The 15,652-nt window shown below is 49.2% G+C and overlaps 1 protein-coding gene across 3 annotated transcripts in view; it reads left to right on the forward strand.

Annotated features, from left to right (window-relative positions):
* BTD (biotinidase) overlaps positions 1–15,652 on the forward strand; it is a 31,903-nt gene that overhangs the window by 11,595 nt on the left and 4,656 nt on the right. For all 3 annotated transcript variants that reach the window (XM_031677423.2, XM_015240134.3, XM_015240133.3), the window contains exon 2: positions 12,347–12,611. In XM_031677423.2, the coding sequence (XP_031533283.2) occupies positions 12,363–12,611 (249 nt within the window). In that variant the 5' untranslated portion in view covers positions 12,347–12,362. The remainder of the gene's footprint in view (positions 1–12,346; positions 12,612–15,652) is intronic.

The raw sequence follows: 15,652 nt of genomic DNA on the forward strand, positions 1-15,652 counted from the left end.
CTTTTACTGCATTCCACAAATTTTGATAAGTTGTATTTCATTTAGTTCAAAATACTTAAAATTTTCTTTTGGGGTTTCTTCTCTGACCCATGTGTTATTTAGAAATGTGCTGTTTAACCTTCAAGCATTTGGGCATTTTCCAATTCTCTTTCTGCTGTTGGTTTCTAGTTTAATAGTATAGTGATCTCAGTGCAGACATTGCATGATTTCTGTTCTTTAGAATTTGTTCAAGTGTGTTTTATGGCCCATAATTCAATCTTGGTGAACATTTCATGCAAGCTTGAGAAGAACGGTGTTCTTGGATAAAATAGTCTATAGACATCAATTAAATCCAGCTAATTGATGGTGCTATTGAGTTCAGTTGTCCTTGCTGATTTTTCTGCCTTCTGGTTGTGTCCATTACTAGAGAGGTCTTGACGTCTCCGACTGTAATAGTGGATTCATCTATTTCCCCTTGCAGCTCTGTCAGTTTTTGCCTTGTGTGTTTGACGCTTTGTTGTTAGGCACATGCATTTAATGATTGTTGTATCTTCTTGGAATTGACCCTTTTATCACATGTAATGCCCCTTGTTATCCCTGGTAATTTCCCTTGCTTTGAAATATGCTGTCTGAAATCAATATAGTTACTCCAGCTTTCTTTTGATTAGCGTTAGTGTGGCAAATTTTTCTCCATCCCTCTCCTTTTAATCTGTGTGTTTCTTTATATTGAACGTGAGTTTCTTGTAGACAGCATATGGTTGGGTCTTACTTTTCAATCCACTCTAGCAGTCTGCCTTTTAATTGGTGCATTTAGGCCATTAACATTTAAAGGAATTATTGATACAGTCGGGTGTATGTGTGTCATATTTATCACTGTTTTCTGCTTGTTGCTCTTGTTCTTTGTTCCTGTTTTTGTCTTCCACTCTTTTTCTGCCTTTATGATTTAAATCGAGCATTTCAGGTGATTTTGTCTGAGACGGTCTTTAGTTTTCCTTCACTTTTGAAGGTCCCTTTTGTAGGATATAGGATTTTAGGTTGGTGGGGTTTTCTCACAACACTTTAAATATTTCACTCCACTCTCTTTGTGCTTGGTTGCTGAGGGGAAGTCAGATGTGATTCTTTGACTCTTTATAGATAAGATGTTTGTTTTCCTCTGGTTTCTTTCAAAATTTTTTCCATTATTGTTGATTTTCTGCAATTTGGCTGTGATATGCCTAAGTGTGCTTTTTTGTTTGTTTGTTTGTTTGACATCCTCCTGCTTAGTGTTTTCTGAGCTTCCTGCTTGTGTGGTTTGGTGTCTGACATTAATTGGGGGAAATTTTCAGTCATTATTGCTTCAAATATTGGTTCTGTTCCTTTCTCTCTTTCTTCTCCCTCTGAAATTACCATTACATGTATGTTACATCTTTTGTAGTTGTCTGACACTTCTTGGATACCTTATTCCATGTCTTTGCCTTTCTGTTCTGCAAATGTCTGTTGACATATCCTCAAGCACAGAGATTATTTCCTCAGCCAGGTCTGGTCTGCTGAGGAGCCCCGTCAAAGACATTCTTCAGTTCTGTGGCAATGCTTTTTATCTCAAGTATTTCTTTTTCTTTCTTCTTCAGAATCTTTCTCTCTCTGCTTACATTGCCTATCTGTCTTGCACATTGTCTACTTTTTCCAGTAGAGATCTTAGCATATTAATCGTAGTTATTTTTAATTGCTGGTCTGATCATTACTACATGCCATGTCTGACAATGATTCTGATGCTTGATGTGTCCCTGCAAATTGTTTTGTTTGTTTATTGTTGCCTTCTAGTATGCCTAGTAATTTTTTGTTGAAAGCTGGACATGAGGTACTAGGTAGAGGAACCGTAATAAATAGTCATTTGGTAGGTGGTAAGGTGTGGAAGGTGAGAAATGTTCTATGGTCCTGTGGTTGGGTCTTAGTCTTTTCCTGAGCCTGTGCCCTTGGACTGCGACCTTCACAAGTGCTGCTCAGTCTACCCCACATCTCTAGTGGGACAGGATGGCTCGAGGGGGCTGGAGTTGGGTGTTTCCGTCCCCCTAGGTCTGTTAGGCTCTGATAAAACCCCAGCAGGTTAGCTCTGGTAAAACGGTTTCTTTCGAGGCAGGCCTTCTGGAGAACAGAATGCTCTGACTGCTTTTCCTCACTCCCTGCAGGAAGCAGGAGGAACTGTATATAAAATCGATAAACAACAAGTTCCTACTGTACAGCACAGGAAACTATATTCAATATCTTGTAATAACCTATAATGAAAAAGAATATGAAAAGGAATATATGTGTGTATATGTATGACTGAACTATTATGCTGTGCAGCAGAAATTGACACAACATTGTAAACTGACTAGACTTCAATAATAAAAAAAAAATTATAAGAAAAAAAAAGAAGCAGGAGGAGATTGTTCTCCAGTCTCACTGTGAGAACCTGGTAGAGCTCCTAGCGGTAAAACTCACAAAACTGGGCACGCCCTTCCAAGACTGGGCCCTTCTGAAGTCTGTCACTCTGAGACATGTCCGCACGGAGCCTCCAGCAGCTGCTCAGTTACTGTTTAGTTTTCCTGTGCCGGCACTGGTCCCATGAACATTTCTCCTCCTCTAAGTGGTGATTCTCTGTAGACACCTATCTGTCTCTATAAGTTTTGGAGGCAGTGGTTTGCCCTGTAATCTCAACTCAGATGTATCTAAGAATTGTTGGATTCCAGCTTGTTCAGGGCTAGGGTTAATTGTTAACATAGAGTGGCTACTTCCAGGCTCCCTAAATGCCAGGTTGGAAACCAGAAATCTCAGCTGTTTATTTTTTGACTTAAGTTTCTTATTTATTAGAAAAACAGCGTAAGAAAACATTTGAAATCTCCGTAAGACGACCTGCCATGTTTTCACTTACTCACATTCTTTTCTGGTCTTTGTTCACACACATACATGTTTTATTGAGCTATTATCATTGTAAATACAGACACGTTTTCATTATATGTTTGTTTAGCATAGCTATCTTTTTTATTTTAGTTTATTTTTTTCTGATGGAGGCGCTGGGGATGGAGCTCAGGACCTTGTGCGTGCTCAGCACACACTGTACCACCGAGCTCTCCCCTCCCCACAGCATAACTATCTTTTAAAATTTTGCTTGATGTTCCACCCGGTTTGTATACATGTTCATAGCTTTCTTCATACTGGATATTGTTTGTTTCCAGCTTCCATCTGCTGGGATTTCTTCTCCCGTTTTAGCTAGCTCCACTTACTAAACACTGAGTACTTTACATCAGATACTTTCATTTCCAACTAGTAGATGAAGAAGTTGAAGCTTAGTTGTGATAAATAACTTATCCAAGGTTATATAATAAGTGTCAGAGCCAGGATTTCACATCAGGTATTTTAAAACTCAGAAGCCCACATTCTTGATTTCCACAGTATGTGTCACTTCAGCTGACTTTTTCCTTCTTGTAAATGACTTCCTAAGATAAAGTCCCAGAAGCATAGTGTTTGTGATTCATAATACAAGTTGTCAGACTTGTTTTTCCCAGTAAGAAATTACTTTCATTACCACTTTCCTAGTTTATTTTTTTCCAAATTTAATATTTTTAAATAGTACCCCCGTTAGTGTTTATTTTCGACATAAGTTCCACGTCTTTCATAGTGTTTGTTTATGATGTGTTTTCTTCCTGTTTAAACGGGTTCTTGTTTGTGGCCTGTTTATAACTGTTGTCTTGATGTTTATATTTTACATGTAAATTTTAATTTATCAATCTGTTTCTTCTATTATTTTAACAGCTTCAAATTTTGGAAAGTTGTTTCATCAAATATCTGATACCCAATTATAATTTATTCTAGTTTTTCTAACACTCAATATTTAATTCCTGATTTTAAGTGTGCTTTTTATATGTGGTGTAAGGTGTTTAGACTTATTTCCAAATTCTTATTCAGTCATCCCAATATCACTTAGTCAATCAGACTTTTCCTCTTGTTGTTCTGAGTGTAGTAACATAAACAGAATAGACAGGCTTTTGCACACAGTTAATTTGGGCTAAATCTTGGTTCAAGATGTTGGTCTCCTTCAAGTCTAGGGGTAACCTCTTTCCAAAAAAGAGCTGGACCGTCTCCTCTGCTTTCCCCAGGTGCTGAGGAGTGAGGTGCCGAGAGCTACCATGAAACAGCCTGAAGCTCCCCCCACCCCGCCCCACACTCCCGTCACCACCCCCGGAACCCCAGGCCGGGGGACATGGGCCCTCCCGCCCAGTAGAGCTGCAGGACACGGGGGACTCAGCCAGATGTCTGCCCCGCCGAGGGTGCGGATAGAGCAGGGCAGTGGCGCTTGTGTTCGTAACCAGGACGCAGCTACGGCTGAGCTGGGACCGTCGCCAGAGGAAAAAGGGCGCACAACTAGTGAGCCATCTGCCCAAAGCAGAAGGGGACAACAATCCTCAGTGCCTCCAGGAGGAGCGCCGGAAGCGGGGACACCAACCATTTCCCTCCACGTTTGCCGTGCCGCGCGTGTGGGGGTTGGTCTGGGAAGGTCACCGTCGTTCTTGATCGTGCACTGCCCTCTCACTGAACACCTGGGCCACTTGACTGTGCTGTGGGTCACCTACATCTTGCCGCCGTGCTGGGTGGAGAGTGTCCTCCGCAGGTACTCAGCACCGCCGGCTCCTGGACCCTTTGGCCTGCGCTTTGCTGTTTCCCCTTGGTGAGCTTGGCTGTGCCTCTCCCAGAACGTACTTCCTGGGCCCTCTGCGGGAGAAGGTGGCCTTTGGCATGTTTTCTCTAGTGCTGTGTTTCACTTCAGCTTTTTTTTTTTATTGTTTCTTTTGCTCTTTGTACTCTCATTCATTCTCATTGTCTCCAGTCCGTCCTACTAGGATTGTTCTTTTGACTTGGGTGCCACGGCTCCTTGGTCTGTCACCTGTTCTCTTGTTCTCCAGTGTCTGCCTCCAGGGCGTCCTCACTGCCCCTAGGTCTGGGTTTTCCCTCCTGAGCACTGGCAGATAAGAGCCCAGGGGTGATGGGACCCCATGTACTTATGCTCCCCCACCAAACCCTGAGAGACGTTGTGTCTGCCATGCACTTAACATTCACCAAGAACCTTACATTGCCCCCACTTCTGAGTACATCTTCCCTGGAAGACTTGACCTGTGGTTCGTTTCTCCATGTGCAGCCTTCGGGTCTTCATTCTATAGAAGGTGGCTCTTCTGATGACTCTAATTGAAGGTAGTCTGACATGGAAATGGAGGGGAAATTTCCCCAGGGCTTTGAAAAATAGTTCTTTGCTGACACCCACTGAGGCTTGTTTCAGAGAAGTTGGTTTTCATTCTGGAGGATGGAGAAGGTACAGCCTAGCCAGAAGCTGTGAACGTTCCAGAAGAGGAGAGAAGTTACAGGTGCTCCATTGTCCTTCTCTCTCAAGACTGACAGACGGTGAGGACACCTTGTCTGCGCTCCTTCTCTCCGTTGGGGTCTTTGAGCCACAGTTTAAAAGACTTGACTTCCTCAGCAATGCATGTTTGGCCCCAAAGATTTCAGATATGCTTTTGAGAAGAAATCTGATACAAATTTGTAGAACATAATCGGAAGATTTTTCAGATTACTTATTTATATATAGATGTAATTAATTTATTTTCTACATGTTTATTTGTTCATATTATGTTATTACATAATGGATTATCTATTACTTCAATTTTATTCTTTTAAAATCAGGAACTTGGAGGGGGAGGGTAGAGCTCAGCGGTAGAGTGTGTGCTTAGCATGTACAAGGTCCTGGGTTCAGTCTCCAGCACCTCCGTTAAATACAATAAATAAATAAGCCTGATTACCTCCCCCCACCCAGATAAAACAAAACAAAATAAAGTCACCAGTTACTTCCTGAAAGAAATGAAACTAATAAGGTCAGGAACTCTATGCAAACAAATGAAAACCAGTAGCAGCCTGTTCTACGGCCATGTTCTGGTGGAGGCAAAGACGAGCACTGAACCCTTTAACCGACCTGGACCAGATTGTCTGTGGGAGGCTTTCCCCCCCCAGGTTGGAGTGTTTGGAGCATTTGCAGTTCATTTGCACTCAATATGGTGGAAACGCTTTGAGATCTGCCCACATTCTGTCAGCCCTGAGGGAGAGGGAGGAAAAGGCACATGGGAAGTAAAGGAGGCTTCCTTTGACAGGAGGGAGAGAGAGACTTGGAACGCACCTGCCTTTGTCCCCTGCCCAGGGCTCTCCAGGTGACCCCAGACGGGGGACATCGGCACTACCATCCCCTGGGAGCTTGTCAGGCAGTGCGTGTTCTATGGCCCGACCCAGACCTGCTGAGTTGAACCTTCTGGGCGTGGGGCCCAGGGGTCTGCATTCAAGCCCTCCAGGTGACTCAGTGTCCCGCCCACGTTGGAGAGTCCCTGCTCCGGTCTGACCACCCAGACTCCCCCTTGGGCTGCTTTGAGCTTCTGTTTAGTTCTGCTGCAGCTGCACAGAAGACACCACAGTGGTCTGTGAGGGTCTGACTGATCGGTTACCCTTGTCTTCAACGTGTGCTGGGAGGGCCGGAGCCAGAGGTGGGAGACCCAGTCTCCAGTCTGTTCTCACCGCTGACTAGCCCCGGAGTGCTTCCTCACCATGAAAATGGAACTTCGCCATCTGCTTCCTCTGCTTTATATGACAGGAAGAGGAAGGGAAATAGTGGATGTTAAAGTGGCTCGAAAACATTCACACGTAACAAAGTGAAACGTGGCAGCCAGATAAAAATGTGTCCGTGTGGATCCTTTACCTCCCCCAGAAGTCCCCGCGAATAGTGCTGTAGTCAGCGTGGCTGGCGGTGTCACTCTGCACGCCCAGCCCCGTCCTTGGGCGCATAGTGGCAGCAGTCACCGCACATGCAGGACTTGAGATGTGGAAGTGCGCTAGGTCCGGGAGCACAGTGAATAAAAAATAGCTTCCATGAGACCCAGGTCTTTAAGATCAAATGTTTCCTGGGTTTTTCACTTTAGAAGAGATAGGCAAAGTGTTAGAAATGGCCAGGAGAAGGAAAGGAGGGGGAAAACCATGCACTTAACTGCTCAAGAACCACCTGCAGTCATGGTGCTCGGCGCCGAGCCCTCCGGGTTGGTGGTTCTCAATTTGCCCACAGGGCGGCAGCAGTGAGCCAGAGGCAAACAGCCTGCGTCCCTTAAACATCCGGGCACTTCGGGGGCAAGTTTGGTCTTCAGTTGTGAAGACAATTTCCCATTCAAAGAAGAGGAAGATGGCATATTTAAGCTCAAGTGTCATGGTCCTTGGAGCCCCCATTCAGTGTCTTAAGAGAAATTACTGGGATCTACAGAAAGGGGACCCCGTCAGAGCCCTGGTCTACAGTCACACTGCTGTGAAGATAATAGCTGGAATTTTTCTAAAGGAAAAATCACGGCCTGCAATTCCTGGTCATTTACTCAGCTCAGCCTTGAACCTCAGCATCACCCTGAGCTGCCACCCTACGGGTGCTTCCCCCAGCACGACCCCAGGGGCATCGAAGCCTGGATGGTGGACGTTCGCTCGGAGCTGTTGGAGCTAGAGCGCTGTGGGACTTTACATCGTACCAGGCTGGGTCGTGGTCCAGCTCACTTTAGCATCATCAGGGGCAGAGGCAGAGAACAGGAGGCTTTCTGGGAGATGAAGGTCTCCTTGGAGTCTCTGTAAATTCAGGTTATGTAAATCAGACAGAGCTAGGTGTTATTTCTCCTCCTCGTGTAGGGTTTAGACAAGAAAATCACAAAATCCATGAGGTCAGGTTTAAAACTATTTGGAACTTGGAAGGCGGGGGTGTAGCTCCGTGGTAGGGCATGTGCTTAGCATGCACGAGGTCCTGGGGCTCAATACCCAGTGCCTCCATTAAAAAAAAAAAAAACCGTTTGAAACTTCACAGCGTTTTTCCGGGCATCCTGTCAGATACATGGAGAAATGGATACCATGCTCACTGCTGATCACTTAGCCGCTCCCTCAGCTCTGCTGTACGGATTGTGATGTTTCCTCTGCCGACCGACTTCTCCTGCCTCCTTTCCCAGTCACGGGGCTGTTATTCTCCCTGACGAGTAAGGAGTGACAAGATCTTTTATTAAAAAGATCAGTAGGTCTATATATAAAATGTTAAATGTATCTACTTGCCTCTGAAATTATCTTATTAAGAATACCTTAATAACAATCCTTTCATTTTATTGCAGAAGACACTATTGTAATAGCCCAGCTAGGAAGGAAACACAGCTGACTAGCAAGATGAATCATTTAGCAAGATGGAAAAAAAGAAGTTCCTTGTGTGCAAAAATATCTAGTGATTGACATGTTACCAGATTTCCACAAAATAGATTTCCACGTAATTTAGACTTTGATTTCTTTTCCTCACAGATCACAAGAACCTTTCTGATCAGGATTAGGTTGGGGGGGGTGGGGGGGACATTCTTCATTATGAAAAGAGTAGCGGAGGCTTCCATAGGGCCATTAAAGATCAGGATGCTTGCGTGAAGGTGCCGCCCAGCGGCGCCCCCCCCCCCGCAGCGCTCCCCCAGCGGCGCTCTCCCAGCCGTCCCCGGCTCCCTGTCGGTCCTGGAAGCCCTCGACTTTCACTCTGCATGCAGTGCGGAGTCACTGGAAGATTCTGAGCAGGAGTGTCTTGACTGGCTCAGGCTTTACCTGGATCTCACAGGCTGCTGCTCCAAGGAGATGAGGCTGGAAGAGGGTGGGGCCACGCAGGGGGTGCGAGGAGGCCCGTAAGGGGCCCCCCCTCTCTCTCTGACTTCACCTTCTGCCACCGTCCCTGGTCCCTGGGCTCCGGACCACCACTCTCCTTACTGTATCTGGAACCACCCCAAAGGCTCCCACTGGAGCCTTTCGCCCGAGCAGTCCTCTGCCCGGAGCCTCTTCCCCAGGCGTCCACGGGCCTCCTCTCCCTCCTCCTTCAGACCCCACCTTCTCTCTCCGGAGCCCTTCCTGGCCACACTGTCTAAAATCAGGCCCCTCCATCTTTCTCTCTCCTCCTGATGTCCGTCTGACATCCTAGTACAGGTTTTACCCACCTCACCGTGGGGCTAAGTCCCAGTAAACTATCCTAAGTTGAAACTGTCCTATGTCAGAATGCATTTCATCCCCCTCACCTGCCAAGCATCGCAGCCCAGCCTCGCCCACCTCACGTGTGCTCGGAACACTTACACTAGATGACAGCGGGGTAAAACCGTCTAACACAAGGCCTTTTTTATAGCAGAGGGTTGGACTTCTCATGTAGGTTATGAATACTGAACTGAGAGTGAAACAGAACGTGTCTGGGTCCAGGTGGTCATACATGACCAAATTTTCCCCCTCGTGACCGCCTGGCTGCCGGGACTGGAGGCTGCCGCTGCCCAGACTGGGAGAGGGGGTGGTCCTGCACGTCCAGCCCAAGGGAAGGTCCAGATGATAAATTCTGAGCAGTTTCCACTGAATACCTATTGCTTATGCACCATTGTCACGTCGAACCACCCTAAGAGGGGACCGTCTATAGCTGATTGTGTCAGTTTCCCCGTTCGTCTGGCGGGGGATGGGGGTGGGAATTCCACTCGCAAGGGCTGGGCGCCTTCGCTGCTGCATCCCTGGCGCCTGCACCCAGAGTCGGATGCACAAGGGCCTCCTGGCTCTGCTGTCTCCCGGCCCCCATCTTGGGCGCATAGGAAGCAGCATGTGGAAACATGGCCACCTCGATGACACCTTCCTGCTGGGCCCCTTCCTGGAGTGCAGTCTCACAGTCAGGTGCCCTCCACCGGCAGGAGGTCCGTAGCTCCCTTTTCAGCCAGGGCACACACCTCGAGTCACTGTTTTGTCTATGGTCCAAGCCCTGGCCAGCCCTCCCGGAGGGTCCGTTGCTGGATTTCCAAGATCCCCTGACTTCCGGGGCCCTGTCGCTCGCGGGCAGCCCCCTCCCCACTCCTGAGCCGGAGCCAGCACGCTGCCACCTGTCCTTCCATCCTGATGTCTGAGACCAGCCCTCCAAAGCCCCCTCCTCCGCCTGGGCTGAGCTTTCCCGAGAGAGACCCTGTGTGGGGCCCCATGCAGAGGGAAAACCAGAGTCTGCAAATTCGGCTGAAATGCCTGCTATTTCCCCGCTCTTTGGCGGCGAGGGCAAACTGTGGTGCCTATTTTTATTACCGTGACTCACTCTCTCCTCCCTCGTTAAGCTTGCTGCTTTCCAGCGCGAATACCTGCTCAAGTCGGCCTGGCCTCCTATTACGGCCCTGCCTCCGTTCCCGCAGGAATGACTGTCACTCACAGCTCCCCTCCCAGGCTCCTTTTGTAAATAATCTAAATTTATCTTCTCAAAATAGAAAGAAAGGTGATACCTTGCTGGTTCTGCGATTTCCTTGTGTTGCTTGATGGCACGGCCCTGAGATGTAAACAGACGTGAACCAGTGGCGTGCAGTTCTTATCGGAGAAAGGAGGACACTGGCCTCCACTCCCGGCTCGGGGACCTCCCGACCTGCCTGCCCCAGGCGCTGGTCCAGCTGCTGCCCCCACCGCCACCCCAGCCCTGTTTCCTCAGCTCTCCATGAGGCCACGGCCTTATGCTTTAGAGATTTTGTGACTGTGACTTTGAAGATGAACATTTTCCCCGCAAACGTCCCTGCGCCCCCATTGTCATCGTTCTGAAACCAGAGATGGAAAGGAAAACACATTTTGAGACTTTTTTGAGAGTTATTTCTTGCTGGTCTTCAGAGGCCAAATCCAGATTAAAAAGCTTATCAATTATACTTTTGTTCCTGCTCCAAAACTCGTGACCAGTCACTCAAAGGCCCCTTGTTCTCATTTTCACTCACTGTTTACAGCGTCCCCGAGGAATGGGGGCACATCCTTGGGCCCAGTGTTTAGATGGTACCTTTATTCCCTGGGGAAAAGGAATAGCGTGAGACGGGGCAGAGTGGGGACGGGAGGGCACCGCTCATTCTGAGAAGGATCTGAATTTGCGAGGCCTGACAGAGCATCTCAGGTCCGCGATCAGTTGCTGAGGATAATTGTGATTGCTTTTGCTTTGGGAAGCTTTGCAAGCAGACTGCTGCGGCCCAGAGCGTCTGTGTTGAAGTGCACACACAGGGGTTCTGACTCAGACTTGGGCAGGGTGCATTTTCTCTGTAAAGAGCAGGAATATGTTCTTCCATTTGTCTCTGGTGTCTTGCCGCTTAATTGGATTCCTGGGTGGTTGCTCAGCCACAGGAATTCTCCACAGGGCAGGGGCCTGGCCATGGCACACCACCTGCCAAATCTGTGTGCTGGGGAGGGGCTTCAGCTCGGAGGCCAGGCTGATTTTAAAGGAACTGGACTGTTCACTCTAAAACACCTAGTAACACATAACTATTAGAAATTAAAATTCCGGGGGGCAGGTACAGCTCAGTGGTAGAGCACATGCTTAGCATGCATGAGGTCCTGGGTTCAATCCCCAGCACCTCCATTAAATAAAGGAACAAACAAACAAACCTAATTACCTCCCCTCCCCCAAAGAAATTAAAATTCCTATTCTTGGGAAAAAGAGGCACCTGGATGTGTCATTGTAAGTGACATGATTTACTTCTAGTCTCTTATAGTAGGAGCTACAATTGAGTTTACTTTCTGGAAAATTCGAGTTTATTTTCTAGAAAATCGCATTTCATTGCTGCAAAAGAATTTTTATTTCCAAACGACTGCTCCGAGCGTACATTTTGGAGTCACAGAGACAGAGGTTGAGGAGGTGGTGGTGTGCAGTGGCAATCCTCAAATTCAAGGAGGGAGCAGGGAGTCCCGCGTTGATGGGGAGACTCCTTTCTAACTGTCCACAAACTGGCGTTTACGTAGAAGTCAGCAGTTTCTCTGCACTAAGTTAAAGAGTGCTGTGCTGGGTAAAGGGCGGCTTACCCCCAAGATTCGTCACTAGCCAGAGACACGCCGGGGGAGTTGTGGTTGATTCACCGGGTTTTTGTGGCCAGGACAGCCGAGCTGTATTATTAGGGTCACATAATTCCAGCTGCAGCATGTTTGTGTGTAGAGAGGGCAGTGCTGGGAGGTGGGCTGTGTCACAGGATCATGTAAAACCATCACTAGTACTGCCTGAATCTTAAGCTGCTGGAAGAGTGGGCAGTGACACACTGCTGTCCTGCTGGGAGGAGAATCGTGGCAGACGCTGGGTCTGTTTCGGAAATGTGCTGAAACCAGACTGTTAGCGCAGTGAGCCATTTTAGATGTACCCGGCTGCGTATTTGGAGAGAACACAGATCTTTCTATTAGGAAGGGTAAACAAGCTCTCTGAGCTGCAGAGTCACTGCAGGTGAGTTTCATCGCTGGATTGTTGAAGCCCAGCTGCGAAGGTTCACCCCTGGATTCAGGTGGGATTCAGCTGTTTTCTCCTCGCCCCATTCCCTTCTAGGTTTTCGGTCTGCATCATGTCTGGAGCCAGCCGGCTGCTGGCGCTTCTCCTCTGCGGCTGCTACGTGGCCGCCCTGGGGGTCCACACCAGTGAGCACTGCCCGGCCGAGCATCACCAGGCCGACCAGTACGTGGCTGCCGTGTACGAGCACCGGTCCATCCTGAGCCCGAACCCACTGGACCTCATCAGCCGCAGGCAGGCCTTGGAGCTCATGAACCAGAACCTTGATGTATACGAACAGCAAGTGATGGCCGCAGCCCAAAAGGCAAGATACGCTCCCGGGTCAGGGTGGCTGGTCCGCAGAACAGGGCAGATTGCTCGTTAGCCCCCATCAGTGGTTCCCGCAGCCCCTTTGGAAAATCAGCCGATAAGCTAAGTGGAATTATGGAATTAGTCAGCTGACTGAGTCCTGCTACTCAGAGGGTGGTCCGCGGACCAGCCGCAGCAGTTGCCCCCACCCCAGAGATGGAAGAAGTGAGAATTAGGGCCCTGCCCTAGATCTGCTGATTCAGACTCCACACTTTAGCAAGGCCCCCCCGATGGTGCTCCCCCTCCAGTCCCAGAAGCCCGTGGCAGACCCCTGTTCTCACGCCGGCTGTGTGGAGGAATGGCCTGGCCGCTGAGAAACAAACGTGGGGGCCAGGCTCCCACGCCTGCCATCGGCTGGGCTGCAGGCTGAGCTTTGGGATTTTTCAAGGCTCCCCAGTGGATTCTGATGTGCAGAAAAGTCCGAGAGCCCCAGGCTTGACGGCCTCTCGTGCCCTCGGAGGCCCTTGGAGTTTACCTGGGGTAGTAAGCATCCCCGGAGCTGCAGTTTGCTGCCCCCCGATTACGCAGGACTCCTTTCTGGTCTCTGTGCCAGACCAGAGCAGCCTGAGCACTCAGCCCACATGGACCGAGGGCGCCAGTGCCAGCCTCTCCTGCCAGGAAGGGTGGTGCAGACCCGGTGGTGTCAGTGCCCAAAGTTACTGTAGGAAGGTGACCTGCTGGGAGGAAGTCTGGCCTTTAACCCTGGTGGCGGTGGGGACCAGCCCGCTGTCTGGACAGGAGGCACTCTCTGCGCCCTGTGTCTGCGAGTTCAGAGGACAGACGCATCCTGCCAGCAAGTCCCGCCCAAACAGCCCCCGACTCTGTTCACGGTGGTCAGGGCTCCCTGGACGCCCACTGCCCACCACTCCAGTTTAGGGTCTAGCCTGTGGGACATACTTACATCACACACTAGTGTCGGAAGGACGCCCAAAGGCCTGGCCCACCGTCTTCTGATGGGCGACACTCCTGTCCCTAGCCTGCCATCCAGCTGCTCCTGAGAGCTTTCAGTGGCCCTGGACACGCTGCCTCCCAGGTCCACACGCTCCACTTGAGGGCAGTGGGAACTTATGGAAAAGGCTGCCTTTCTGTGAGCGACAGTCAGCCTCCCTGTGACTGTCACCCACTGTCCCATCCTCTGGGCCAAACAGAGCAGACCGAGTCCCTCGGCACGCATGCCGTCTTCCCCAGATCTGAGGGCGCTGTGGTGGCACCCGTCTCCAGCTGTATCCCCCTGTCCCTCCCATGGCCACTGAGAGATGCCGTTCCCACCCTGCCACCAAAGACCTTCCAGGTCACGTGTGGGCCCTGAGCTCCTGCAGCCCTCCTGGCCTGTCCGTCGAGGGCGGAGGAGACTGCCTCTGTGGTGCCAGGTGCTGCCCCCAGATAGCTTTTGACGGCCACGTCTGGTTGGGACTCACAAAGCACTTGCCATCAGCCCAGGCTCCTGAGCCCTTTCTGCACAGACACACATTGCCATGGCCGTCCCATCCTTGTGAGGTTAACTTCTCTAACCCAAGAGCAGGCGCCATTTGCATGCTGTTAAATTTCATCAGTCCCGCCCACCGGGCTCTGTGGGCACATTTACCGTCGTCCCGCATACCAGTCACCTTCACATCGTCCACACCTCTGAAAACACCTCTTCTGTATCCGCTCTGACATCAGCATAAAAACACTCCAGGCTGCGTCCCCTCAGCCCTCCTCCTGGCGGGGATCCGCCCCCGGGCGTTCTCTGCACGGAGGCGCTTGCTTGCACGGCCCTGACACCTCACCCCTCTACTCTCCATCCTGTCCCGAAGACAGTGCTAAGGCATGTGGCGGATGCCTCGCTGAAACCCAGGAACTGTGGCCGCACTGTCCCCCTGCGCTTTAGTCACCTGCCCCCAAGTGAACCATACCACGGGTTTTCCTTGAACCCACGCTGACTGCGGGCATCACCCCTTCCGTGTCTGTGGTCCAGGAGCAGGGGTGGAGCTGCTGATCTGGGCATTTCTAGGGCTTGCAGATATCCCACTCCACTCTGTGGCTGCGTGTATTGAAGCAACCTCGAAGACAGGCGCTCCGAGCGTGTGTCAGAGTTTTACATCAAACTGCCTACAAGGGTGTTGGCTCCTGAGCAAGCCAGTTAAATCGTTTTAGTTCTCTCTTGATGCGAAGAGAAGGACTCTAGCTTAAAGATACTAGGCTGGTCGGTCACCCGGGCTGACCTCCTAATCCCCAGGAATTTTTTATCTCATTGATGTCCATCAGCAAGTTGCTCAACCCTTCATCAGGAACGTGAGTTCCTTCCTAGAAAGGACAGGTGATCGCGTCAGACCCGAAGCTCTGCCCCAGCTCGGGCTTGGTTCCTCACTCCTGGCAGGTGCGTGTCCAGGAGACGCAAGTTCATTTTCACGTTAACCCAATACATATACATAACTGTTACCGTCCCTAAGAAACCATTCATTGCTCTCAAAGTTTTTTTTAATCAAGGAAAATATTTGTCAAAGCATAATTTTCAAAAAGTTAAAAACGTGTATCCTATACTCTTAAGTATAGGATGGTCTTGTGCCAGAGTTTTCATTTAGCCCATTAATTAACGAAGGGACCAGGAAGATGGTAGAGCTCATTCACAAGGGGATTTGAGGAACAGGAGTGTATCCGTCAGTCAAGTGAATGTTGAAATGGATCTGCTAATAGACACAGAACTGGCTCATGTTCTACAGGCCATAAAATTGTCTTTAGGGTGATCTTTTATTAAATAGCAAAGTCAAACGGTGGTACATTCACTGGATAAACAACCCTTGAGTGAGCTTGTTAATCAGAACCCCAGTATCTCTTGGAAAGCGTACATTTTTCATCTTTCTGTATTTCCAGGTTTGTGCTGATTTTTCATTATAACATGCAGTAAGATGACCGACCTCACATTCTGCTGGAGGGCATATACGTTGCTCTAAGCCTTCTGGAAAACTATTTGGCAACATATGTTAAGAACTTAAAATTTCTCGTGCCCTTGACCCA

Source organism: Vicugna pacos, chromosome 1 (assembly GCF_048564905.1).
Source record: "Vicugna pacos chromosome 1, VicPac4, whole genome shotgun sequence".
NCBI lineage: Eukaryota > Metazoa > Chordata > Mammalia > Artiodactyla > Camelidae > Vicugna > Vicugna pacos.